At 39.2% G+C, this 25054-nt stretch overlaps 1 protein-coding gene across 8 annotated transcripts in view; it reads left to right on the top strand.

The window, feature by feature from the left end:
* Positions 1–25054, top strand: part of PHF20 (PHD finger protein 20) — a 70038-nt gene that overhangs the window by 25618 nt on the left and 19366 nt on the right. For 4 of the 8 annotated variants that reach the window (XM_084218074.1, XM_084218075.1, XM_084218076.1 and 1 more), the window contains 6 exons: positions 723–899; positions 1709–1882; positions 8833–9111; positions 17429–17608; positions 21157–21255; positions 22804–22965. In XM_084218074.1, the coding sequence (XP_084074200.1) occupies positions 723–899; positions 1709–1882; positions 8833–9111; positions 17429–17608; positions 21157–21255; positions 22804–22965 (1071 nt within the window). Of the gene's footprint in view, positions 1–722; positions 900–1708; positions 1889–8832; positions 9112–17428; positions 17609–21156; positions 21256–22803; positions 22966–25054 lie in introns of all 8 variants that reach the window. The other 4 variants (XM_084218078.1, XM_084218080.1, XM_084218079.1 and 1 more) reach the window with 4 other exon arrangements.

The raw sequence follows: 25054 nt of genomic DNA, 5'->3' as shown, positions 1-25054 counted from the left end.
GAAGCCTTAGAAGTTGTAGAAGCTCTTCAGTTACTAGATGGAGGATTAAAGCAAGGGCACTTAATTACTACGTAAATATTCATGCCACTGCAGTTGAATAGCTTCTACTTTATCTTTGTGTGCTTTGTGTGGAGGCTGAAGAACTCAAGTGTGTTGATGAGGAAAGAAAGTTATATTCTCTGTAATGGTGTCATGGCCAAGGAGATGAAGATGTAAAGAAAACTCTTTCTTTAATACCACAGTCTTATACTTCAGTGTGTGTAGGTTATCCAGCTCAGTCACGGCTTTTTGTGTGTCTGAATTGTCTCATCTAACTCCTGATACTATTTATGTCCATGGAGCAGTTTGTTTAGACCAGCTCCACTATAAGGTGATGAACACACCCCCACTGCTCTGCAGTTGGCTTCTGTGTGCATTTTACTCAGTGGATTTTTTTTTTCTCAGTAGAAAACTGTTAAGATACTGATCTGTATTAATTCTTCAAATCTGTCACTAGAAAAAAAAAAGTTGAGAGCTTTTGCTATATTTTTATGCTTATTTGTAGCTTAGTGTAGCTTTTACAGAGGCCTAATTTTCCAGGCATTTTAGCTTTTGGTGTTAGCCTTAATCCTTAAAAAACACCACTTTGAAGGGAGTCACAGGGAGGGAAGAACTTGAAAGTTTGCTTGTGATCAGTTTGTACTCCTGTAACTGCATAGTACCATTAAATACAACTGTTCCAGCTCAGGAAAAACTTAAGAACTCTTCAGATAATGCTGAGAGAGACCAGATCAGGAGGCGATCTTCAAGACTCTCATCCAGTATTAGCCATGAGATTTTAAATACAGATCTTGTCACAACTTCCACGGAAATTCAGACTTGGAAAGATGCAGTACCTAACCAAAATGAATCTGAGAAGGGTAAGTGCCTTCACAGTGTACCCCAGATTTTTGTGATGAGGTGGTCATGTAGTTGTTGCAAGCTCTATATTTTCAGTTGCTTAACCTGCAGGCTCCATATCTGCCATTAAAACCTGCTTGCATCAGCAGTGCAGGGAAAACTCAGGGAAAGTTTCTATTGCTCTGCTGCCCTGATTGCTTTTTGCTTTTGATTCCCTTTCTGTCAGTAACCTCAGCATTTCCCTTGGGTGATGGGAGCTTTTCCAGCAAAGGAGAGCTCCATAGGCTAAACATTTCCAAGTAAATAATTGGTTTGGGTTTTTTGATTGGTTGGTTTTTTTTTTGTAGGGAATGCAGGTTCTGATTGTGAAAATGAGGTAATTTCAAAGTTTTAACATTTTCAGATTGTACAAGTAACAGCCCTAGTACTGACCTCTTACAGTTCTTACAGTTTAATCCTGTTATTGAACACTAAAAAGCATCAAATGGGATGCTTTTGTGCTTAAACAGGGTTGAGATAACACTCCCTTTTGTGCCCTGTGCTTCACTGCCTTTCCCTTTTGAGGGAGCTCTTGTAGTGGTACGAGATCTGTCCTATTTCGGGCTAGAAACAGTTAGCTTGTGTGTTTCTAAGCAGCTGTAAGTTCAGAGGGGTACTACAAGTTATAGAAGTGGCAAAAATTTTGTGTGGTCAAGAGCATGGATGGGTATTTTTCTCCATTATAATGTGATGAGGATGGATTCCCCCTCTCTTCCCCCCCACCCCCCAAGTGTTGTGAAATATGCTTTTGTATGCATTTTACTCAGGGGAAATTTTTTTCTCATTCTAGTCCAGTTAGAAATTCCTGTTGAATCTGACCAAAGTTCTGGTGAACAAGCATCACCTGGAAACACATTGCATAGCACAGCACTCAGTACAGATGCCAGTTTGCAGGAAGAAAAAGCTGAAGACACTGAGTCTTCCTGTGTTCCTGTCAGAACTCAAGAACCTTCGGCTGCTACAGGTTCAGGTTTTTCATATTTAATGTTGATGCATTTCTTAAGACAACTGACACCACTTGTACTTGCACAAGTGTTAAAACTGAGCATTTTTGCAATGTTAACCTTGATTAAAAAATGCATATTTTTATTCCTTGTGGACTCAGTTTTGATCTTATGCTTTCAAGTTGGACAGCAATCTTAAAAGTGGAAATTGTAGTTTTTAAGTGACTGGATGTAATATTTTCAGCATGACAATGAAGTTAACAAATGCTTGTTTTCAGTGTTTGGAATTCTGGATTAAATTGAACTTAACACCATAAAAGGTCAGGTTCTTTTCTCCTTAATGTGCTGCAAGTATATGCTGTTACTGCTGTTCGGAAATCCTGATTGTGTATTTTTATATCCTTGTGTTTAGACTTGAAAACTTAAGTGCAAATTTATGAAAGAGTTCAAACATTTCAGTTTGAACTGTCTTAATATATTTACTCTATTTTCTCTTAGCTGGGGAGTGCTCTTACTTTGCCTTTTCAAATTAAAATTTCCTGTGCAGGTAGTAGACTGTCAAAACATGGTGCTGTCCTGTGATTATTTCTCATAACTTTAATCCTTGGATCTACAGCTAACTGGGGCAACGTCAAGTACATATTTCCTAGCTTATGCTCTATTTAACAAGTTTAATTTTAAGTGTAATAGAGCACTTGGAGAGATTTACAGTTTTTCAGCATTGCTGGAGTAGTCTGTGTTGTTTGTTGGTTATTTTAAATTTACCTCTTGTTTGCACTTTCCTTCTCTCACTCACTTGGGTGTAACTATTCAAGTGGCATGTCCTCTCCCTTTCCATTACTGGATACCCTCAGTGCTGGCAGGAACTGACCTCTTCCCTTCACTTCGGTTGGATGTGTAAATGAAAATTTACACTATTTAGAAATACGAGCTCTTTTGATGTTGGTCTCCTCCAGCTATTGCTGAGCATTTGTAATTTGGGTTTAAACTCAGGAGAATTCCAATTGAATGTTTAATATTTGTGTGTGTAGTGCCATTCACATTAATGGAATGTGTGGGATGTGGCCTGAGCTTGCTTCATTGGATACAAGCAGCAAAGCTGTGGGAGCAGGGCTTGGCTAACACCTGCCCAAAGGCTCTGATAGTGTTTGTGCACTCTTGTTCCTGGCTCTTTTGTCAGGACTTGAGCAAGCTAGATTAAAGTAAATTTGGGAATATTCACTCACATTGAATTCTGACCTGAAGTACAACACTGTTTTTCGTGTAAAAATTCACACTTCTGAGTGTGGCTTTTATTTAGCTGAAAGTAGTTTCAGTTAACATTAGAAATCAGACATGCACCTCAGTGGACATCCAGATGTGGCAAGCAGATATTTTTATTGTAGAGCAAGCACTCTTAAGGATTGGTGATAAAAGCTATGCAGGGTCTTGGAGTAAATACTGTCACGAAATCCAAGTGCAAAAATCTACGTTTCCATACTTAACCAACATTAAAAATATTATTAACAAGCAGTTTTAGAAAATTTGTATCTTTTATCACAGATAAATCCTTTGTAGTTAAAAGTGGATCTGTGTTTCCTTCTTTGTGCTCTGTCTTGGTTGTGGGATTGTACTGGTGCACCCCTGTGCTGATGAGCTGCCTGATGGGGGAACAGCAGGGCTTGGTATTTTACCTGGTAGTGGTGCATGTGTGTAGCAGCATGACAATGACAGGCACCTTTAGGTGGGATCTGAAAATACCTCTGAAAATCACTGGTGGCTTCTGTTCTTATGGAGGGGTAGAGATGTTGCAGAGCCCAGACATGCTGTCCCAAAAATAGCTGGTGTTGGAGACTGGGAGCTGAATTAAATAATTTATGGATGATTATCAAGGGAACAGATAGGCTCCAGATAGAGTAACTATGTGTCAGACAGTTAGGTTCATTAGTTTGCCACGTGTTTGAAAGAGATTTGGGTCTTAGGCAGGGGGCAGAGTACATTGTTGGAGAGTAGGTGTGTGGGAGAAGAGGGTGTCTGTTGCATGTGAAATTCCCATGAAGTACAGCATGGAAGTTAGTCATTGGTAGCTTTCCATATGTAGAAAAAAGGCAGTATTGTAGCCCAGTATTACCATTATTATTTGTCTGTAGATTTCAATTCTAGTTACTTAGTGAGAATGAATTATCTTCCTGTAGGAGAATACTGTAAAACCTGTGTTTCCCTCAGTGTGATTTGTTAGCGTCATTTTGGTAGTGTTGAGTAGTACATTCAGGTAGGACAAATTTTATCTTGCATGATGTATAGGAAGAACATTATTTTTATAGCATTTGAATATCAAGAATTTTTAAGGACTTGAGCGTTCCTTTTAAAGGGTGTTTTTCTAGTCAGTGGTTGGTAGATGATTCAAGATTAATAGTGATTGCAGACATTTATAACAGCAAACACAGTCTGGAGTCTTCCTGTGACTGAGGTGTTTTAAAATGTAACGTGTTCTGAAAGGGCAATATAGCATTGCTTGTCAAAAATGAAGTTCCTTTTTAAAAAGCTTCACCAAAATTCTGAATAATTACATGTACTGAAAGATTAGAATCCTCTTCTGCTGGCTTTTGTCCCTTTAATAACAAGGGACCAGAAGTGGTGATCAGAATTCAGCTGAATTAAGCTGTCTTTCCAAAAAATATGTGACAGTCAGTTGGCAAATTTTTGCAGCTGGTTAAAGCTCTGCATACATCTGAAAACAGAAGCATTTAATGGCTGTTCATGTGAGTTTACTCTTAAAAATTCCTTTAAATTTAAAGGTGAGCTGCCTTTGCTTTGCACACACGTGCTGTCGTGTTTGTATTGTATTTATTAGCACTCTTGAAATTACTTATTTATTTGCATAGACAGGCATCAGGGATTCTATTTGCCTTATACTTACACCTGCGTTCCTGATTTTGTTCTGTTAGCTTTGGGTTTCAGTTAAGGAGAAGCACAAGCCCTTTTCATCAATTTGAAAGAGCTGCGGTTTCTCCTGAAGCTTACCTCAGTAAGCTTTAATCCCTCACGGTAATGTCAAAGTTGTAGTTTTGAGCCTAACAATATATGGTAGGTAAGTAAGTCCATTGTGCCTTGCTCACTTAAAGCTCCCTAGGGTGGGGCACCACAGTCTGGTTGCAGTGTTTCAGTTACAGGTCAAAATACAGGTAAAGCCTTCATGTCCCCCCCCACCTGGCACCTGGCCCCTCCAAAGGTACCTTGAGGTGTGAGTGGTGCACTGCAGGGCTTATGTGCTTTACTGCCCAGTGCAGGCTGCTTTTATTGGCACCAGTTTGTCTCCAGCACAGGGGGAAACTGGTGAGTGGAGTGCTATAGGAAATAGTGTCTTGAGTAGTTCCTGCAATGCCAAGTAATGTTACAGCTCAAAGCCCCACAAGTTTATAAATGTGTAACAATCAGTGATTATTGATGCTGTTATGTATTTCTTACACTGGGAATCTCCTTCTGTGGATTCTGTATGCACTGGAAATTCTTGAATGCTGTCCTTACCTAGATTAGCTTGAGAAGAGCAATTAAGCAAGATCGTTTTTGTTTCACAACTGACGTACTGAAAGAAAGAGGATTTTTGAAAATAAAAGAAGAAATGTAGTTTGAGACCCTAAATGATGAAAGACTTGGTGAACTCGATTTCAGAAGATTTCAGATGAAATAAGTAACTAGTGAGGACATTGCTCAGTGGTGTGAAATGATCCAAAGCACAGCGTGGAAACTTGTCAGATCAAGTGTGTGTGTTACCATGACCTATCATGAAGATAATGTGCCTGAGAACATGAGTTTTAGAGAGAGTTTCAATGTGTTTAATTTAACAGCAAGTGAAGAAATAATTTGATCTTCACTTATTATTTTTTTGGAGACCAGGAAATAGAAAGTGAAGGTCTCCTCATTTTAGCCAGCAGTTGTGTGTGGAAGTCTAACTGCAGTAAGTCTAACTGCACATCTTAAAGTGGGGGAAAATGGGAAGAGTTCTATGCACTGCTGGCTTCTTGGATTGTTTTCCAGGGTGTTGGAGGAGATGCCACAGGATGGCTGACCTTCAGTCATGGTACAATGCTGCTGCCAAATATTCCTGTCCCAGCAGGACTCATCTCAAATAAAGAATTTGTCATGGTGTAAAAACACATCTGGTGGACTTGGAAGCTTCACACTGTGCATTTTACAGTGAACTTACTGCTGAACATGGTCATAGCTTAACCCTGGGATAATTCAGCCTAGTGAAAAGTGAGAATGGTTACTGATGGGAATACTGAAGAAATGTAGTGAATGTAGTTGCTCTGTAGCTGAAACTTAAAGGACACACTGATGTTTGACCATGAGTGTCTGCTTACTGTTGTAATGGCTGACAGAAGAGTTTGAATTTTGATTATAATAATGGGAGAAATAGCAGTTTCAATTTACCATTCATTTTCCTCTGTACTCACAGAAAGTAACCACCAAGTGCCTCTGTAAAGGCAGTTGAAGACAGTACACCAAACTTGTTTCACTAGAAACCAATTTTAGTGTCATATGTTGTGAGCAAAATTTTTGCGTGTAAGGATGGTAGCTGCCCCTTCAGGTGTTGGTGTAGGATGTTGTTTTCAGAGTGTATGGAGCAAGGACTCTCCAGAGGCTCCCCTCGGTGGCAGAGTTGGTTGTCAGTTTCCTACTGTGCCTGGGTGACAGGGAGTTCTATTGTGCTACTTGTAAAGAAGGAAAATGTAGTGATGGGAATGATTGAAGCTTTGTTTCAAATTTTGTGGGATCGTCTCTATTTTTATTACTCTGAATACATTCCTTTTGCACGTTGCAGTAAGTTTTTTGTCTGCTTCCTTTCCTTTTGCCCCATGTCTTTGTTATCCCTATTTCTTACTTTAGCTAATGCAATCCTTTCCTTTTCTAACTTGTAGCCCATCAGTTAGAAGCCATTCCCTATGTCTTCTCCAGAATCTGTCCTGCTCAGTGGAGGGGAAGTGCTCTGAGCTTGGATGCGGGTCCTCATCCTGACAGTTGTGTGATGGTGTAATAGTTTCCCTTGTCATCTTTGTAATGTTTTTTTGTTAAGTCTTTGGACCCCATTACTCCCTTCTGCTGCAGTTGTTTTCCAGCTTCATGTTGGTTATTAAATAGTAACAAGTTCTCAGCATCTGTAGTCCCAAATGCTGGTTTTTTTCCTTTACAATCAAGAGAACCTTTCTGTGTTTGCTTTCACTAAACCCACAGACCATTGCACTGGGCCTTCCTGAAATACTTTTTCATTCTTCCTGAATGCAGCTTTTGGTGGTCTGCAGTATATTTTGATTTTGGTATTGGCAAACTTCACTCTGCAAGTGTGAGTCTGGATTTGCTGCAGTCTTATTGATGTTCCTGTCAGCATGTTCTTAATGTGGCTATGCCACAGTGTCTTCCTCCTGGTCATTGCCACTGTGAAACACCCAAAACTAGTGTCTTTCTTTGTATTATTTCATCCTCCAATTTCATTGCATATTCTTTCTTTTAACCAGCTTGGTGTTGCATATGTCTTAATCTTTCCCTGTGCATTCGGGTACAACTACTTGTGTTTTCTCCATGTTAAAGATTTGTTTGTACACAGTACAGAGGCTGGATGTGCCTCAGATATAGCTGTCTCAGATGCTTCTCTGCACTGTGACAACCTTTAAGTCTGCTGCTCAGTAACACCATTTTTGTTACTGCATGCTAAAAGCATGGAAACAAGCTGTACTGTGTTTTTACTCCAGGATCATGTTGACGCTGCCTTTAGCAGTCCTTCTGTTCAAAGCCTTACTGCACTTACAGAAAATCTTACTCTTGTTCATAATGTTTCTGGGTACTTTTGTCTCTTGCTTACAGCTGCTTCTAATACAGTGTCTTAATTTTCATTCATGTGCTGCATCCCTTCAGTTTTAGTCACGGTTGCTAGGTTTGGGTCTTGCAGTTAAACACTGCTTTCTTAATCCTGAAAGTCAAAAACTATTGTAAAGAAGGAAATAACACTTTAGTACTGGCAAAGCAAATTGAAAAATTGTATTTGGAAGCTGGTTTTTTTTTTTTAAATGATACCTCCTTTCCATTGTCTTCTAGATGGAGAGGGATTTTTTGATGCTGTGTGTGTATTAGTGGTGGATAATTGCATAGATCTATTTAGATCTGTTGCCTCATTTTTACCTCTCGTGTTGTATTGAGTACAGATACTAGTGACAGTAATTTGATTTAGTTCAAAATGTTTCTTTTGTATGTTTCTTAGAAAAAATATGAACTAAAAGTTCCTGAAATTCATGATAGATACAGCCCTGGGTTGGAGAGCAGTGCTCTGTGGAATAAGTGTCTTGAAATATTCTTACATTTGAATCTTTAGACTTCCTTACTTTTTTGAGAAACTAAGTACAGCTCATAGGGAACATTTTGTAACAGATGCAAACAATTTTGTTTTTCATTGCTGCTTAAAAATTGAAATAACTTTCAATTTTACTTTTAAAATGTTCTGACATACTGCTTCTGTTGTCTTGGGAAGTAACCAGGCTTTGGTGGCAGAACTGTGCACTCAGAAAGCAGGTAGCAAAATAATTGTAAGCAGAGAAGCAGAACTATTTTTTTGCTTTCACCAGAGATGTGAATAGTTGCGAACAAATAATCTTTAGTGTTCGGACATAGGGATGTAACCTCTGTGTGATTCAGTCTTTTATCTTCAGGAGCACCATACAGTGATATCAGCTGTTGGGCAAGGACTCAGGGAAGCAAAATATTTTAACTCATTCATAAAAACAGTGGCGTCATGACAACCAGATTTATGAGCAGTGTAGGATAGAGTTTTCCCTTTAAAGTTACTAATCTTAAAGGCAGATAAGGCATTAACATTTTATTTCTAGCATTTCATAGCTGATATGTGTGAATGCATGCTTCTTTTTGCTGTTGAAGTTTAGGAAACCATGTGGTAAATATAGCATATGCATGGGGCAATTTATCTGTTTTGTTCTTACAGTAACAAAACCTTGTAGGAGAACAGATTTTCTTGCATCAAAAAAAGCTGCAACTGTTGACCAAGATCACAAGTTTAGATGCAAGTTCTTGGACTGTTCAAAATCCTTCCGCAAAGCCAAGTTATTGCATTATCACATGAAATACTTTCATGGAGTGGAGAAGGCTGCAGAATCACAGCAGAACCCTGTAAAAAGAAATATTCAAACCAGAGCTTCTTTGGCTTCTGAAAAAGCTAATCAAGAAAGGTCAAAAAGAGGACGGACCACAGCTGGTTCACTGTGTAAGTATGGTGTTGATCTCTTTCTTTTTTTAAACAGCAGCAGTCAGGACAGACAGAAAATACCAGAAATCAATTTTCTTTTGGGCTGAAGGAATCTCTTTCAGTGCTGTGTCTTAGCATGTTTCTGTGTGGAGAAGAAGCATAATACGTGTGCACATCATGTTGTAGAAAGGTATGAAGATGTTTCTTCTAGAATTCAAGATCGTTTTCTGGTAAAGATCCCACTGTGCAGCTTCTCTTATTTTTCTGTAGCAGCTCACTTGCATATTAAACCTTTGTTCCCTTTTAAAAACCCCAGTTCCCTGAGTTTCTGACTTGATTTTTATTTTTCTCCTGGCTTATAAATAGTATTGGTTGGAGACCTCTGTCCTTTTCTGTATTAGGGAACAGTTTGGGTACATCCAGTTCTCTCTTATTTCTTCCTTATCTTTAGATTTTGACTTTACTTTTCTGTGCTTTACTGCCTTCAAGCACATACCTGGCTGGAAATCCAGTTTGAGTTTCTGCAGTATTTACTGTTCTATGTCATGAAAAATCCTAGTATTTAACAAGTGCAGTTGTTTCAACTGTGCTTGAAAAACATCTTCACACAACAGATGGTCAGTGGAAAGGGATAAAAACTTACTGGTTAGCCAAAAAAAAGTAAGTTTTAACTGCTTTGCAGTCTGCAAAATCACATTCACTTCTGCTTCACCCTCATTCTCTGAAGCACTCTCTGCCTGGCATGATGCCAGAGTGGCAGACTAGGTCTAGTGTGAACTGCAGTGGTTGTTCATAACCTGTCCACACTTGGCGCTTGTGGAGTGCTGTCGCTGTGTACTGCAAGTCCATGAAACTAGTCGTCTTCTGTCTTCTCATTGAGCCTTTTTTAGAAAATCCATCTTTCTCCTTGCTGAATTCCCTGACATCTTTTGTCTTTGCCCTTGATCTTTCATTGATACGTTGTTTAAGAACTACAAAGTATTGCAAGTTGCTCGCAGAGCTCCAGCTCACTACAGCAGGATATATCCTGCCTTACCTTGCTTCGTGGCTGCTTTTCTTAAGAGTCCAGAAAATGAGTTTTCATTTGAGGTGCTACTGCTTGTTCCTAACCAGATAAGTGTGACTTCACATACAGAAGTATTTGGGGTTCATATGTAGTTACAGTATCTTTAAATAATGCAAAGACATACACTTGGATTAGGTAGGAAAGGAGTTCTCTTTGAATGCATTAGGATGTAATGATTTGTATGTATTGTACTCTGCATGCGGCTTAATTGAACCCAAGTGTTGCCCGGAGAAACATACCTGAGATAGGCATGGTGTGAAGACTGGCTGCTGACAGTTGCAAATTGATCAAAACAGGCTTTGTGCATGTCATGAACTTTTCAACAACCAGACTTCTATTTGGCTCTTTCAAACTGTGTAATTATTTTTTGATTTGAGAAGTTGGTTTTTTTGTGATTGTCTTGAATGCACTGACTAGTGACTCAAGATCTTGACCCTTCCATTTATCCTTTCCTCCAAGTGCATGCGGTCAGATGCACCATCATCGCTGGCAGGTAATTCCTTGTGGAGCTGAGATGTAACTCTGTTTGCTTATTTTAAGCCTCCACCCCTCTAATTCCACATTTGTGGGTGGATACTTTTCACCTGGATCATTTCCATGATGTACTCCATAGCAGCTCTCTGCACAGAGTGCCTGGGGTGTGCTCACAGCAGCTGAAGGTAGCATCAAGGTGACAGGAAGGGGCTGTAAAGTTCTCAAGTCTCCTTGACAGCTGAAGCCTGCTGTTGTGGAGCTATAGTACATTTTTTCTTGATGGGGAGAGACAATGTCGTAATATATTAGTTTTATGTCTGATATCAAGTGCCATTGTTTGCTATCTCAGTGTGTTCTTAATGACCCTAATTTTTGTTCGGTGGTGCTACACAGTTGAAAGCAGAGTTAATGAGATTCAGGAGCTCTTACTTTGAAGTTGTATTTGAAGTTCTGTTCTTCTGTTTTCATGGCATGTATAGAAAGCCTGTCTTCTAGGCAAGACCTTCTGTCTACTGAGCACTTATGCCACCTTTTCAAAAGGCTTTTCAAAAGGTACTGCTTAGAGTGAAAGCTTTTGAATCCATAATTCAGTCTGGTATGTGGTGGGTATATTTTCATCTTTATGATCCTTTTTTGAGCAAAAATTCTCCTGTTTGAAAAGAATACATTTAAATCATTTTGCCTTTTGGTACAAATGGGCTTTTCTTGTACTTCACTATATTAGGTAGATTTTAATGCTTAAGAAAAGGTGGCAATTTCTAACAGATAAAAATTTCAGCAATCGTGATTTTTGTTATTCCATAAAATTGAAGATGCTCTTGCTTTAGGAGCTGTGTCACACTTATCTCACAAGTTTAGTTTAGACCTCTGGAACTCCTTACTCTTTATGCTACACATAAAATAAATGGTGGGGGTTGTCTGGTGCTGGATTTAAAATGAAAATACTTACTGCTTATGAAGTTATAGGAAAAAGTGCAAAATTTAGAACAATTGCAAAACTTTTTCTTTGCAGTGCTTAAAATTAAAATTTTAACACATAGAAAAGAAGATGGATGTAAGTGGTGTTCAGTGACCATGTTGTGAGATTTGGGAAAGAACAATTCAAATATATTTGCTTTGCACTGGAGTGGAGACTCCAAAATTAAAATTTCCAGTATGTAAATTGTGTTACTTGACATTGGAATCAAAGCTTGAGTGACTGGAAGGGTTATTGTGGGACTGATTTGAACTGTCTCCCGCTCTCTCCAAAGAAGGATCTTACCTTTGCCGTGGCAAACTGGACAGATAGGTCTGTAAATTCTGTAGTTGCTCTGAACAGAGAGGAAGGAACTGTTGTTGCCTGCAGCTTGTATTTTACATATGCCTTACAGAATATGCCTAAACAGAATGCAGAATGACTAGGACTTCATGGCTACTGGATATGTTCAGCCAATACCTTTTTAAAATTTATCAGAAAGTAGTATGAGATCATTATGATGAAGCAACTCTTCCCCCAAGTGCATGTTACAATACTTATCTCCTTAAGTTACTGCTGCTTTGGTCTTCAAGAAAGAATTGTCAATCCATAGAAGAAGGCAGTTGCTGTTGTGTCCTCCTGGGCTAGGGGTGATGCAGGTATTCCTGCCCTCAGCTCTCAGGCTGCATTACACCTCGGGTGCCTTGCAGAGCCACCTGCAGGCCTCTCTTAGGAGAATCGAGATATGTAGAAATGTGTGGACGTTTAAACCTAAAAGAGGCTTTTTGAGTCTGGGCTGCAGATGACTTCAGTGTTGGTCATAGATGAAAGAGTTGCTTAGATTTTGTGCTAGCTCAAATAGAGAACTCTATCAGAATAATTGCTTGGAAATTAAATGTGGTACAGTATCTGTGACAAGTTATGTCAGCTATGTATTGATTGCTGTAATAAAAAAAATGGAGTACAGATGCACAGAACATTCTTAGTTGGAAGAGACCCACAAGGATCAATGAGTCCAACTCTTGAGTAAAACTGGATTCTGTGCCCATATGCATTAACCTTAAGACAGGTTTCTTTCTTTGTGGTCCCTTCTCTTTTGCTGCAGAACCCCTTAGTTTACTGTTAAAGTACATCATCCCATACTGTCACTTGTGCCTCGCAGACACTGTAAACAATTTTCTCTGAGGGAACCAGTTTTCTCTTTCAGATATGTGTGTCTGTCCATCCATGTTATTTTGTGTAAGGTGCTTGCAAAAGGTTTTTCTTAATAAAGATTGTTGTTTCCTGACCTATAAAAATGTTTTTTTCCTGACTTAGACCACTTCAAGGGCTCAAGGCATAGAATAGTTTCATTTTTTCTTTGTTACCTGCAAGTCACAATTTTGACATCTTGACTTGGAGTTTTTCTGTATTGGTGACTTTAATCTTTTTAGTGAAATGTATCCATTTCACTAAAAGATTTGCTAGCATTAGTTAATGCCTTTGGGCTGAACATACCTTCTGAAATCTGAAAGTCAAGACTTGAGTGCTTGCACTGCTGATGTGCCCCCACGTCATACCCTGGTGAAGCTCTGTACTTGCTGGATGCTGAAGATTTCTCAGGAGTCACAAACCTCATGAACAAGTAGGGGAGTTGGTAATGCAGTTGCCATCTGAGGATATTGGTGTGCTTTTAATAACTACTGAGTACTGATGTCAGCACAATTGTACTGACAGTGATCTCATGAGTCGATACCCATTGACTCCTAGGACATAGTTTAGCTCCTCTCAGGAGTTTTGGTAATAATGGAAGCTAAACTCAGTTTTGGAACTTCAGAAGCACTGTACAATATTAGGCTTTGATTTGGAGTGTGGCTGTAGTGCAGTAACCTCAGTCTGGCAAGTTGCTGCCACTCTTGGCTCTCCTGTGTTCTTTGCCATGAGGAGGAAACTAAAGGAACAGACCTGCAATTTTTAGTTTGCTTACTGTAAAAAATCTGTCCTTACTATGGAGTCCATATAAATCACTTAAAGAAGGAAAAAACATTTTGTCAGTAGATTTAAATTTTTTTACATAACCTCATTTTTAGAAAATTCTGCCTACTCAGAGCTAATTACAGTATGTCCTGTTAGTGTATAAACGACTCCATGCATAAATTCTTTACATGAGTAAACAAAATAGGAATTTTGTCCTTACTCGTGTTACTGATGTGTGTGGGTGGGGTTGGCAAACTTGTTTTGACATCTTAAAACATCTCAAGCATCTGGTTGTCTCTAACAGCTGTTCACAGGCAAACCTCTGGCCTGTTGTGTAGTGGTTGTAAGATTAATCCTTTGGGAAATTTTCCTGTTTCCTCTTGATTCTGGCTGACTCATGCCTCTTCACTAGGCAGTGGGTGTGCATGGTGATCTACAAATGTAGGGCTTTTTCCTTGGAGCCAGGGAAGATCTGCATAAACACCCTCTGTGTTTGCACAGTTGCTGGTTGTATTTGGCTTATCAAGACAGTACTGTGTTTGGTTTCTGGGGGGTGGCTGTAGGTAAAGATGAAACATGGTCTTTCAGTTCTTGAAAATACCACTGGAAGTTCCCAGTGATCTTACAGCTGTGGATGGTACCTTTGTCTGATTCACATACTTGGGAATGCAGTCTCTGCTTCCTGTGAATGCTGAGTTGTCTCCTTACCTAGGATCCTACATCAGGGTTCCAGGGGACAGGAAGCTACTGCCTTGTCTCTCACTGAACCTCGATATGTTCAGTAGTAAGTTTTCTAAAGCTCTGTCTGTGTGGTTTCTGCATGGTTGAGGTAATTTCATATTTAGGGTTTGTATGTGTTTCTAAGATCCTTCACAGCTTCTGGGTCAGCTCTTCATGTGACAGAGGATACTTCTTCCAGGCTTAGGAGAGAGATGCCTGAAAGAAGAAGGCTGGAGGCAGTTATTCAGCAATCCTGTTAATCTCCAGTATCTTGTGAACATACCTCCTGTTCTGTTAGTGGTATTCCATGTCATCTGAGCTGGAAATTAATCTGCTCTGATGTTTAATCACAACATTACTGTTCAAGGACAATGAAAGTGACATTGCCTAGGGTATCAGGAAGCTTTTTGTGCCTTTTGTGGTTTCCCTGAGGTGGGACACTGGTGTATGTGTCTTCGTGGGGCCTGCACAAGCAGCTTTAGGAAACACATAGGGCTCCCCTGTGTACTCCTCATAGGAATCTCTATGAGCGTGGTCCTGCTGTCACTGCAGCCTCACAGCCCAATACTCTGTGACTGGGAGGAGGCAGGTGAGTAGGAAACCTTCTGGAGGTTAAGGTTGGCTTGGAGAGACCAGAGAATGGAAAGGCGGCACAACTCTGCAGGTGGTATTAATGCAGAAAATCCAAATGTGAGAAGTTTTAAAGCCACATGCCTAAATATAAGGTCTTAGTTGTGTTTGTTATGAATAATTGCTCTGTGTTCTTTAGGGAATGATTTTATAAACTGACCTGAGTTATACTTCCAAATGAAGGGGGAAAAGGACACTTTAGTGTGGAAGGCTTGTAAGTTTGCATGTCCATGGCATCAGTTTTAATATTTGTTGTTTTGAAAGTTTAGGATAAATTTCCAAGTTTTAATCTCACCATCTCAAATTTACTCACAACTTCTAAAATGTATTCAGAGTGCTCAGAGATCTTGTAGACCCTCTAAACTTCCTTTTCAATGGAACAAAGATGTTTCAAAACCTAGCATCTTTGGGTCAGTTACTGGGGGGGGGGGGGGGGGGAGCACCCAGTATATGAGAGAGTACTATGGCCCCTCCACCAGTACAGTGTTACAGCTTGCTGAGAAATCTTGCAGAAACATATTAGCCCATGTGTCATAAAAGAGAGGATGTATTCTTGGCAAAAATCTTGAAATTAAATCTCATAAAGCTACAAAAACCCAGTGGACATGAAATACAATTTTGCTCCACCAAAACCCTGTGTGCATCTGTGTCAGCCCACACGAAGCTGAGGCCTTGTGCTGTTGCAGACTGCTAGGATCAAGGTGGCTATGGTGTTCTTAAATGTTAATTCATTAGATTAAGTTGAGCTGTTGGGAGGAGGGAAAGTTTGGGGGCCTAAATGAAGGCTGTCAGGTGTGTATTTTTGTATTGTAATTTTGAGTTTCACTGATGTGATGTTCTGTAAATATTTTGGAAAATTATTCCAGAGTAGGAGACAGGAAAGCTGCAGAAAATATTGTTTGTGTGACTTTTCATCCTGGACTGAAATTTACATTGGCATTTCATAAACTTTGTTAGGGTACTGGTGTTCCCAAAGAGACTGTGTAGTATCTGAATCTTATTTCTCAGCTACTGTGTACCATGGGAAAAAATTTTCTTCTGAAACTTTTCTTCTTTTGTTTGTCATCTGAACTGATGATATCTTGACCCCCTAGTCATGGGAGTCCTCAGAGGAGCAGGAAGTCAAAATAGACCTGACTTAAAACCAAACAAGTCAATAAAAACAGTGCCAAAAAACCCAACCAAACAAAAGATTACAAAAAAAATTGCCTGTCTGGACTTTTAGAGAGTCTTGTATGGTAATTGGGTTTTGGTCTAATTTCTGTCTTTTGTGGCTGCTGTAGAGCACTAGGGCAATTGACTAGAAGATAAGTTTGGTTGTGGAAATAGTTACAAGTGGCTTTTCTTTTTTGTTTGGATTTTTTTTTTCCTTTCAGTTCCAACTTCCTAGAGAGAGAGGATGAGGGAAAATGTCATCAGATTTCTCCATCTTGGAGTTTCTTTTGCCTGAAGAGATCCATGTGATTCTGAAAGCTCTAACAATGGCATCTTTTAATGTGCCTTGTTATTTCTTTAGCTTGAAATGTTGATCAGGGCAGGGTGCTTGATCCAGTTTCTTCTTCTAAGTGTGCCCTCTGGGACTCTTTCACTTCCCTTCCCTTTTCACTCTCAGGTTCTGCTCACAATTGTTTTATTAAAGGTGTCTTAAGTGTTACATGGTAATCTTCAGATAAGAAACAAGTTGCCTTTCTTATCCTCTGTACTTTTGAGATGCATATGATGATAGAACTGGACATTTTTGATAAATGCCAGCAGTCTGTCACCTTGGCTACTGGGTCTCATTCACCAGGATACTTGATGTAATACTCCAGAACAAAATGGCAACTGGTCTTGTTTAGTCTGCTGTCCTATCTGCAGTGCAGTTTTTAGCTTTTATCACCTTCACTGCTCTTTTTCTGAGTCCAGGAGTCTTTCAGGAGGAGTTGCTCCTTGCAGTTAGGAGGATGAAAGAGTTTGACTTAATTTAAATAAAAAATATAATCTCATATGAAGCCATGTCTGCATCTTAGGATTTTTATGAATTTTAGGTAGTGGCTCTGAATTCTTGCATCTCACTCTTGATTGAAACACTGTTGTTTCAGTGGAATGTATTTTAAAACTGTTCTTCCTTATATGTGCAGAGCTGCTTTAGGCCACTTCTGTGTGTGTTACAAAGCGCACTTCAGAGAACTGGCTGTGGGTCCTCTAATTAAACCAACTGGGCACTTTTTCTCATGGAGGAGATAATAAATATCTCTGCCAAACTGAACTGTTTCTCTTTTCATCTTTAAAAAAAAAAAAAAAAAGTCAGAGTTTTTCTGGAGGAATAGAGATTTGGGAATGCGTGGACATCCCCTGTTTATTTTTGAAAGAAAAGCCCATCAGCAAATCCACCAAAAGCATTGGAGGTTTTAGCATTTTAGTCAGGGCTAGGAGTGAGTTGAGCAATGTCTGATCAGAAACATTCCACATGGTCTGTCAGAGCTGCTGCTGCTGAAATAGACTGACTTTGAAAAGTATTTAAAGCTTGGACTTGGTCTTTGTTCTGTTTGTAGATGCTCCTCTACACATAACCCTCAGGAGTACCCCATATAGAGATGAAAAAGTAGAAAAGAGAAGAACTTCAACTCCTGTAAGTGCACTAAATAGTCACCGACATTCTCTTAGAGACCAAACCAGGAACCGCATAGCAAGAGCGCTGCGGAGGCCTCGGGAAAGAGAAAGAGTTCAACATGGTACGGCTTTTGGTTTAACATGGAAAGGAAAAAGTCTTGAGAAAGTTTTAAACATTGTAAGGAACTGATAATATTCTGTATACCTTTGTTATAGATGAGTAAATGGTTGGTTCTCACAATTAAGGGGTAAACATTATATGTATGGTAAAGGAAGTTGAGAAGTTTTATAAATGTATAGTTATGTTACAGCAATGTGTTCCCCCCAGTATGTGTTATCATGGGATGGTCTTGGTGATCCAGGGATTTGGGAAGGGTGCTTGTTACTGTGGCAGCACCTGACCTCCAATCAGAATGCAAGGAAGTGATTTCTTCCACTGGATAGCAAGGAAGGAGTTGACTGACAAGGCTGTAGGAGAGGCTAGAGATACAAAAGCTGAAGCATCCCTCTTGAAGATGAGCCAGCCATGTGGTGGGCAGCCACGAGGGCAGTTCCCAGGCCTGCTTTTCCTTACCTAGTCCTTTTGTTGTATTTTTGTTACTTAATAAACCCTTTAGATTTTTTTAAGTTGTTTCTCACACCTTCATTCAGAGAGAGTAATTTTGTATAAATGTGTGGCATAAGATGTAGGCAGTGTTTTTTCACTGTCATTTTTTAAGTTTTCATGGTCTCTGCACTGGGGTTTATTCTTCCCAGTCACTTGGTAATATTTATAGGATGCAAAGAGTACTAAAGTATTAAAGGTCATTAAAAGGTTGTAGGTCTTAATTCTGTTAAACTCCTGGCTGCCCAAATCATTAAATATTTTAAGTAATCTTGTACCTACTGAGATACCTAAACTTAGAAGAGGCAGATGGGGGTGGGCCTGAGGCACGATGACGTAGGGTGGTATATTTTGTAGGGGATTTTTCTCAATAGCACGTGACCACTTCTGGTCATCAGCAATTGCTACTAGACATGTCTGAAGAGCTTTGACTGTTCAGTGGTATTGTGTAAACTCTGTTTATACTGAAATCTACTGTAGTATGGGTGGGTAACAGCCAGATGGGATGGGGGGATGTATGTATACACACACACTCATAAAAACAATACATATATTTTAAAATTTTGTATGTATATAAATAATTCCCAGCATACTTCTGGATTACTACATCACCACCTTCTTTCAGTTGTTGGTAAGAGCTTGAATCACAGTGATGAGGAAAACACAAATAAAATCTGAGGTTAGACTACTGTATCTATGACAGATGTTCTGTGTCCTGGAGATCACCTCCTTAGCTGCCTGTGTCTGTGTTGTTCTGTTGATCATAGCAGACAGACAGTACTTAGCATCTTGTTTATTCTTGGGTGTCCTTCACTGCCCTTCCTTGTAGCAAGGTCTGAATGAGATCCGTCATTATCTCCTCACTGCTCCTCACTCAGTGGGATGTGTCCTATGTGCAGGTGGGGCATTTAGAGGTTATAATGAACTTTTACAGTGGTGATGTGATGGGGGATGGTGAGCACTCCTCCCAGTTCTTATGAGTCTCTGCCATTCAAGGAAGTTGAAATCCTTTGTTTTTCCAAAAAAACCCCAAACCATTTTAAAAGGTAGTTGTTTTGCGCTTAATTTCTAGGTTTATGTTTCTCAGTGTATCTTTCTGTTTGATTACCTAGACATGTCCCTCTATCTGTCTTATGTAGTGAAAAGTCATTACACTTCAGGGCACTTAGAAGAAACAGCTTTAAACAACAAGATTGTTTAGTACCGGTTTTTTTGGAAGACTCTAGTATAATACTTGAATACTCGTTCTTTGAAGATTTTTTTTTTCATGGAAACATGCATTAACTGTGCTGTGCATTTCAAAAGATAGCTCCACAAAGAAATTTGCAAATATTTAGATTTTTTTCAAATATTAAGACACATGGGGAAGCTTACAGGGACAAAGTGGATAAAGTGACAGTTTTTTTGGTATTTATCTTGGATGTTTTGATAGCGGTTGAGAAAGTTTACCACCTGCCTTTGGATATCTTCAGACAAATCGAGTAATCTGATCATATGAATTTGAATTTTCAAATGAAAAGGAAAATTTTCCTACCTCTGTTGAGCTCAGTTATTCTCTCTTTGCCCTTCTGGAAGAATAAAATCATAGAACTTCCTTGCATCCCTGTGAGCAAAGAGAAGAGAAGCAAAGAGGATCCTGACCATTTGAAGTACAGGAGATGGGAACAGAGGAAAGTAAGAAGGCAGTTGGAAGCACCGTGTTCAACATTTGAATATGCGCCTTTTCTTTTCCTGGTTTTTGTTTTGGTTTTTTTAATCTCCATCAACACCAAGAGGTGGAAGAAGGTGACTTCTGTGCTGCCCAGGTGCCTGGTGTGAGTCATGTGGACGAGCACACTGAGGTGCCTTTGCTAACCTCATGCTAAGAGGGGCACAGAAATAGCAAAGTAGCAGGAAATCTTTGAGGACTGAGAGGGATGGGGAGATGCAGAGCTAAAGAGTCTCCTGGGGACAAGCTATTAAGCTTGTCCTGCATGCTTAGCAGAGCTGATTAAATGTGACTGCCATTTGCAGTTTCTCAATGAACTGTTTGTGCCATAGTCAGCCGATGAACCGGGGACTTCACTGTTGACATGTATGAAAGGGGTTGACATAATATGCTGGTATTGCTGGTTTACTTCATAAATGGTTACAGACAACCTAGGGTTCTCAAATGGTTTGTGGAAGTGAAGATTTCTTACAGTGTAGATGTCTTCAAGTGCTTATTCAGATCTCTATCATCTGACATTGAACTAGGTTTCTGAATGGGATGGTGAGTAGCTTAATCAGCCAAAGCACTCTGAGAGCAGAGCTGTTTTGAGATACAAGACATCCTTCCATCATAGCTGTTGATTACATCTCTGACTCAGGATAATTTACATAAGGGACTGCTTAAGTATCTAGAAATTGTGTGCTGGGACCTAAATCTGAAAGACAGGATGTAACCAAACACTCAGGTCTGGAAAGCAGGGATTTGTGTACATGCCCTTGCAACAGGCTTCTACTGAATTGTGCATGCTCTGGAAGCATGCTTGGAGGATAGACTTGATTAACAGCTGTCAGTCATTCAGAAATTATGGTGTGTTTTTAATCCCATAAAAATTGGGTGGAGAACGGATGTTGAGAGAGTAGTTAAAGCCAGCTGAACCAGTTACTCCATTTTCAATATAAATAAAATAGTTGATTGGGGAACTGAGCTGAAGTTTGGGGTGTTGGGGTTTTGTTCTGTTACAATGCTAGTGAAATGTCCAGTCATAATAATTTAGAAAGTTGACATAACAAATCCCTCAGTCCTTTTTATGATCTTTGAAGCATGCAAATAATAAGTGGGCACTACAGTACATTTGATTTCTCCTACATGATGCTTATATTTTGTTATGGGACAGTTGAATTAGGACTTAAAATAGATTATTCCAGTTGAGAGCTGGGGAATTCTTAAAAATAAGTTTTCTTCTTAGGTTTTTTGTTTTGTTATTTTCAGGGAACTTGCCTTGATTGTCCAAAAGAATGGGGGGCTTTTAAGAACATTATGAAGTAGAAAAATGTTTGGTTTTTTTTTAACTAATTTGGAATTTTGTCTCATTTCAGCTGTTAAAGGATATGAGAAGAACAAAGAAAAAAAGTCCAAAGACTATGAAAGATCCAAGTCAAAGAAAAAGAAAAAAAAGAAAAAGAGATCTAAGCCTGGTAAAGTTCATTTTTCTTCTGTAGATGAAACTGGCTTCATTCTTTTGTTTTATTACCTCCAAAAAATCACTGTAGATGAATCTGGCTTCATTCTTTTGTTTTATTACCTCCAAAAAATCACTTTAGATCACTTAAGATCAGGCATTGCATTTCAGCCTTTTTCTTCACTTAGCTTTTATTTTATTAAATAATTGATTTTAAATTGTGATTGGCAAGATAATCTATTTCCTGGTTAAGCTTCCTCAGTAATCCTGGATGGTGGTCTGTAGCAATGCTTGTATTTGCACAGAATAAATATCACTCCTAAATGAATATCAGTCTGTAAGTGGGGCTTTTCGACAGTAAGTGTGCTTCTGTGCAAGCTTTGCCCAGTTAAGAGGGTGCAGACTCCCTGTGTACAGGCTGTTCTCAGTTATATTAGTTCTGGGACTGCTTTATGAATGCTGGAGTTTGGAAACTTTCCGTCCTCTTTTTCTGCTAACCTTATTATTTCTTACACCTTCACTTTGGGGGCGAGTGGGCTGTAACAATGAGCCCAATTAGACCTGTCTCAGCTTTAATTTCTTTCTTAAAGAAATTAATCTTTTTTCTTAAAGAAATTAATCTTTTTTCTGTAGAGATTTAGTAAAAGCCTGATTTAAAGTCTAAACTCCAGCTGTGTTCCTCTTTCATGTCTCATAACATGCTGTTGCACTACATTAAAATGGCTGTAGTAGCAACGTGTGTTCTTGGTTTCATCTATGGAGGCTTGGGAATGCTTTCCTGGGGCCACTTCAAGCTTTGAACTTGAGGCAGAAGCCCAGGTGTTCCAGGTAATGGATTCTTCACTGCTGAAAATGCAGCTGATTCTGGAAAATTTCTTTGGTGAAATGTTTAAGGATCAAATGTGACAACGTCCTCTGTTATCGATGGGCATGCGGCATACTTCAATCTGCTAGGCATCATTTGTGAAACTAGATCTCCCTAAGGAGGAGTTTCTGAGATAAAAAAATACCTTACTTCTCTGATTGCTGCCATGAATAGGGCAAGCTTCAAGGTGTTTTCTTCACACACTCTTAATCTGGGCTTGTCCACATGTGCATTCTGTTCCATACATAGACTAGGAAAACAAGTGCTTTCTATCCACTTTGAAGTCTGTGAGGTTGGGGAATGTGTATAGCCTCGTGTGAGTAAGAGTGGGATGTGAGAGGGAGATCTCCAGCTAGTGGTGCTTGTGTGGAAGTGCCTGTAAAGCAGTGGTATTTGTATGCCTACTGCCTACTCAGGCTGGAGTATAGTTGGCCTGGAAAGGTCAGTCACTTAGACCTTTGTCACTTCTGACAGCAGTAAACAGTGACTGAGCAGCATAAAATTGTCTGGTTCAGAAAATACCTTCTTGCCCCTGGAAAGCTTGCACATCTTGCAGCAGCATCATGCAGTCCCAGAGCTCTAGCATACTGGGAACTGGCTCAGTGAGTTGCACGTTTCTGCTGTGGGCATGCATGGTGCTGTTTCTTCTGTCAGTTTTTTTTGACCATAGATTTTTAATGATTTGCTACAATTTTACAGGGTATTCAGGCACTGGGGAGAACACAGATATCTCACAAGAACTTTCACCTGAAAAATCAGTTGTCACAAAATCTAATTCTTCAAATAAATCATTTGGTCATCCAAGTACCCTGCTTCACTGCACTGATTCCGGACAGCACAAGGGAAAATCAAAAGCAAATGGTGAGAGAACTCTCCTGTGTGGCTTTCTGGTTCTGTCTTTCATTACCAGTAAATATGTGAGCAGCGCTAACATGTTTGAAAACTGATTCCTGTTGTATAAATTTGGCTATTCTTACTCAGGGCTGCGTGTATTTATTTCCCCTGCTTGACAAGACTGAGCCCAGTTTGTTTGCCTGAGCTTGATGTTGCTGCTTTTTACTTTGGCTTTACTTTCATATACACTTCAAGACTGTTGCCCTTATCTCAGAAATCAAGCTCATTTTGCAGGGTTTTTTTCCAGTGCCTTATTAACTCCTAAAATAACTATGTTACAACTTAATAATTAATTCTTTCATATTTCCAAAAGTTTCTACAATCTAAGAACTCCTTCAGAGTTAAAAATGGGTGCTTTGCGAGCTTGCTGTGTTCGAGAGACCCTTGGGTGTGGTGATGTGCAGTTGTATTGATACAGAATGAATATGGTTATAATGACTTCCTGAGCTTCATATGAGAAGCTCTTGAGTACTGTTTGTTGGTGTCTTCATAGTACTTCATACACACAACCCATAAAAATCTGGCTGCTGTGTACCAGCTTTCATAATTCTCAGTGTTCTTCTCCATGTTACTACTTACTGATAGAAACTGGTACAATAAAAAAGATAAGCGTTTGGTTTTTCTCTTGTTCTTAAAACTCACAGATATGAAGGAAATTGAAAATATATGACATCTTGATTCTATACAAGAACTTTAAATTCCTTTTTGTACAGATACACTGTTGAGAACCATTTGAGCTTGTTTTGGGGTTGTTTTTTGTTTGTTTTTGAGGTTTTGGGGGGGTGGCATAATTTTGTTATTAGACAAAAGTAAAATTTAACTTCAGTTAAATTCCCCTTTAGAGGTCAAACGGGAAACGTTAGAAACTGCTGAAGTGCAGATAGTGGTATTGTCTTGAAACACGTTTTGCAAGTCTGAGCAGTTGTGTTTCTGGAGTATATCAACCATAGGACATACAGTTTAAGTAGCTTGGCCATCAGTTGCTCAGACTTCTTTTGATCATTTGATAGATATTGAAAATGGTGAAAAATGTCAGAAATTATTTTATTTCATCCTTTTAGAATTGTTTTGTTGCTTTTTGTATCTGTGGAACTTGTGCCTAGATAAGCAAGATCTGGTGTAAACAAAAGTGAAACTCGTGTGTAATATGGAAGTGCAGTGTGCCTAACCTGTCACTTCCACTGTACTTTAGGAGAGAGCATCCTAGTTCAGAGGTGGAATAGAACTTTCAAACATGGAAATAAACTAGTGGCTTGGGTTCTCACCCCTTTGACAACAGATGCTTCTCCAAAAGATACACTTTGTCACAGACTAGTAGTTCTGTTTTTGCATTCTATGATTCTATGAGCTAAATGATGAAAGTATGTAGGTGACACCCCACCATCGTACTTAAGACTAAAATTTTTACCTTCCATTCCCCTCTAACTCATTATTTTCAAATAATTAAAATACTTCATCATCTTCCTCTGACCCTCCCATTCTACCCCAAGGAAGATGCAGACATTGATTTAATATTACTGAGGTAAGATTCTCAATTCAGCATGCTGTTCAGTTAAAATTTTCTTGGCAGTTTTATTCAATCTAGGATGCACTAATGCTTCAGCTAAGTAGTAGTCTGTGTGCATTCTGGAAGAATACCTTGTGCAGTGCACTGCCAGTGAGTTTAGAAATGCATCCTAAACAGAAGATTAAAGGAAAATAATAATTTCTGAAGCAGGATTAAATTCTATTTTGGACCCAGTATTTCTGTCATGGAAACATCGCATCCTGAGATTGAATGGTTCATAAAACAGAACCCTCTTGCCTCTCTTTGAGAGCTCTACACTAGAAGTGCCAAGTCACAATTCTGTACCACTTGCAGCAGCTAGCATGAGTCCTATTTGAATGTACAAGCCTGGTTTTGTTGCTTATAGTTTTGTCAGAAGAGACTTCATTCCTTGGTTTGAGATGCTGTATGTTGACACTACAGTTGTAATGACAAAAGCTCTTAAGATGGATATTTTGAGGGAGCCATTAATGAGACTATAAAACTTAATTATGCAGTAACCTTCAATAA

The sequence above is a fragment of the Fringilla coelebs genome (assembly GCF_963513975.1).
Source record: "Fringilla coelebs genome assembly, chromosome: 18".
In the NCBI taxonomy this organism is placed as follows: domain Eukaryota; kingdom Metazoa; phylum Chordata; class Aves; order Passeriformes; family Fringillidae; genus Fringilla; species Fringilla coelebs.
Note: the sequence above shows the minus strand (reverse complement) of the source record. Positions and strands in the feature narration are given on the sequence as shown.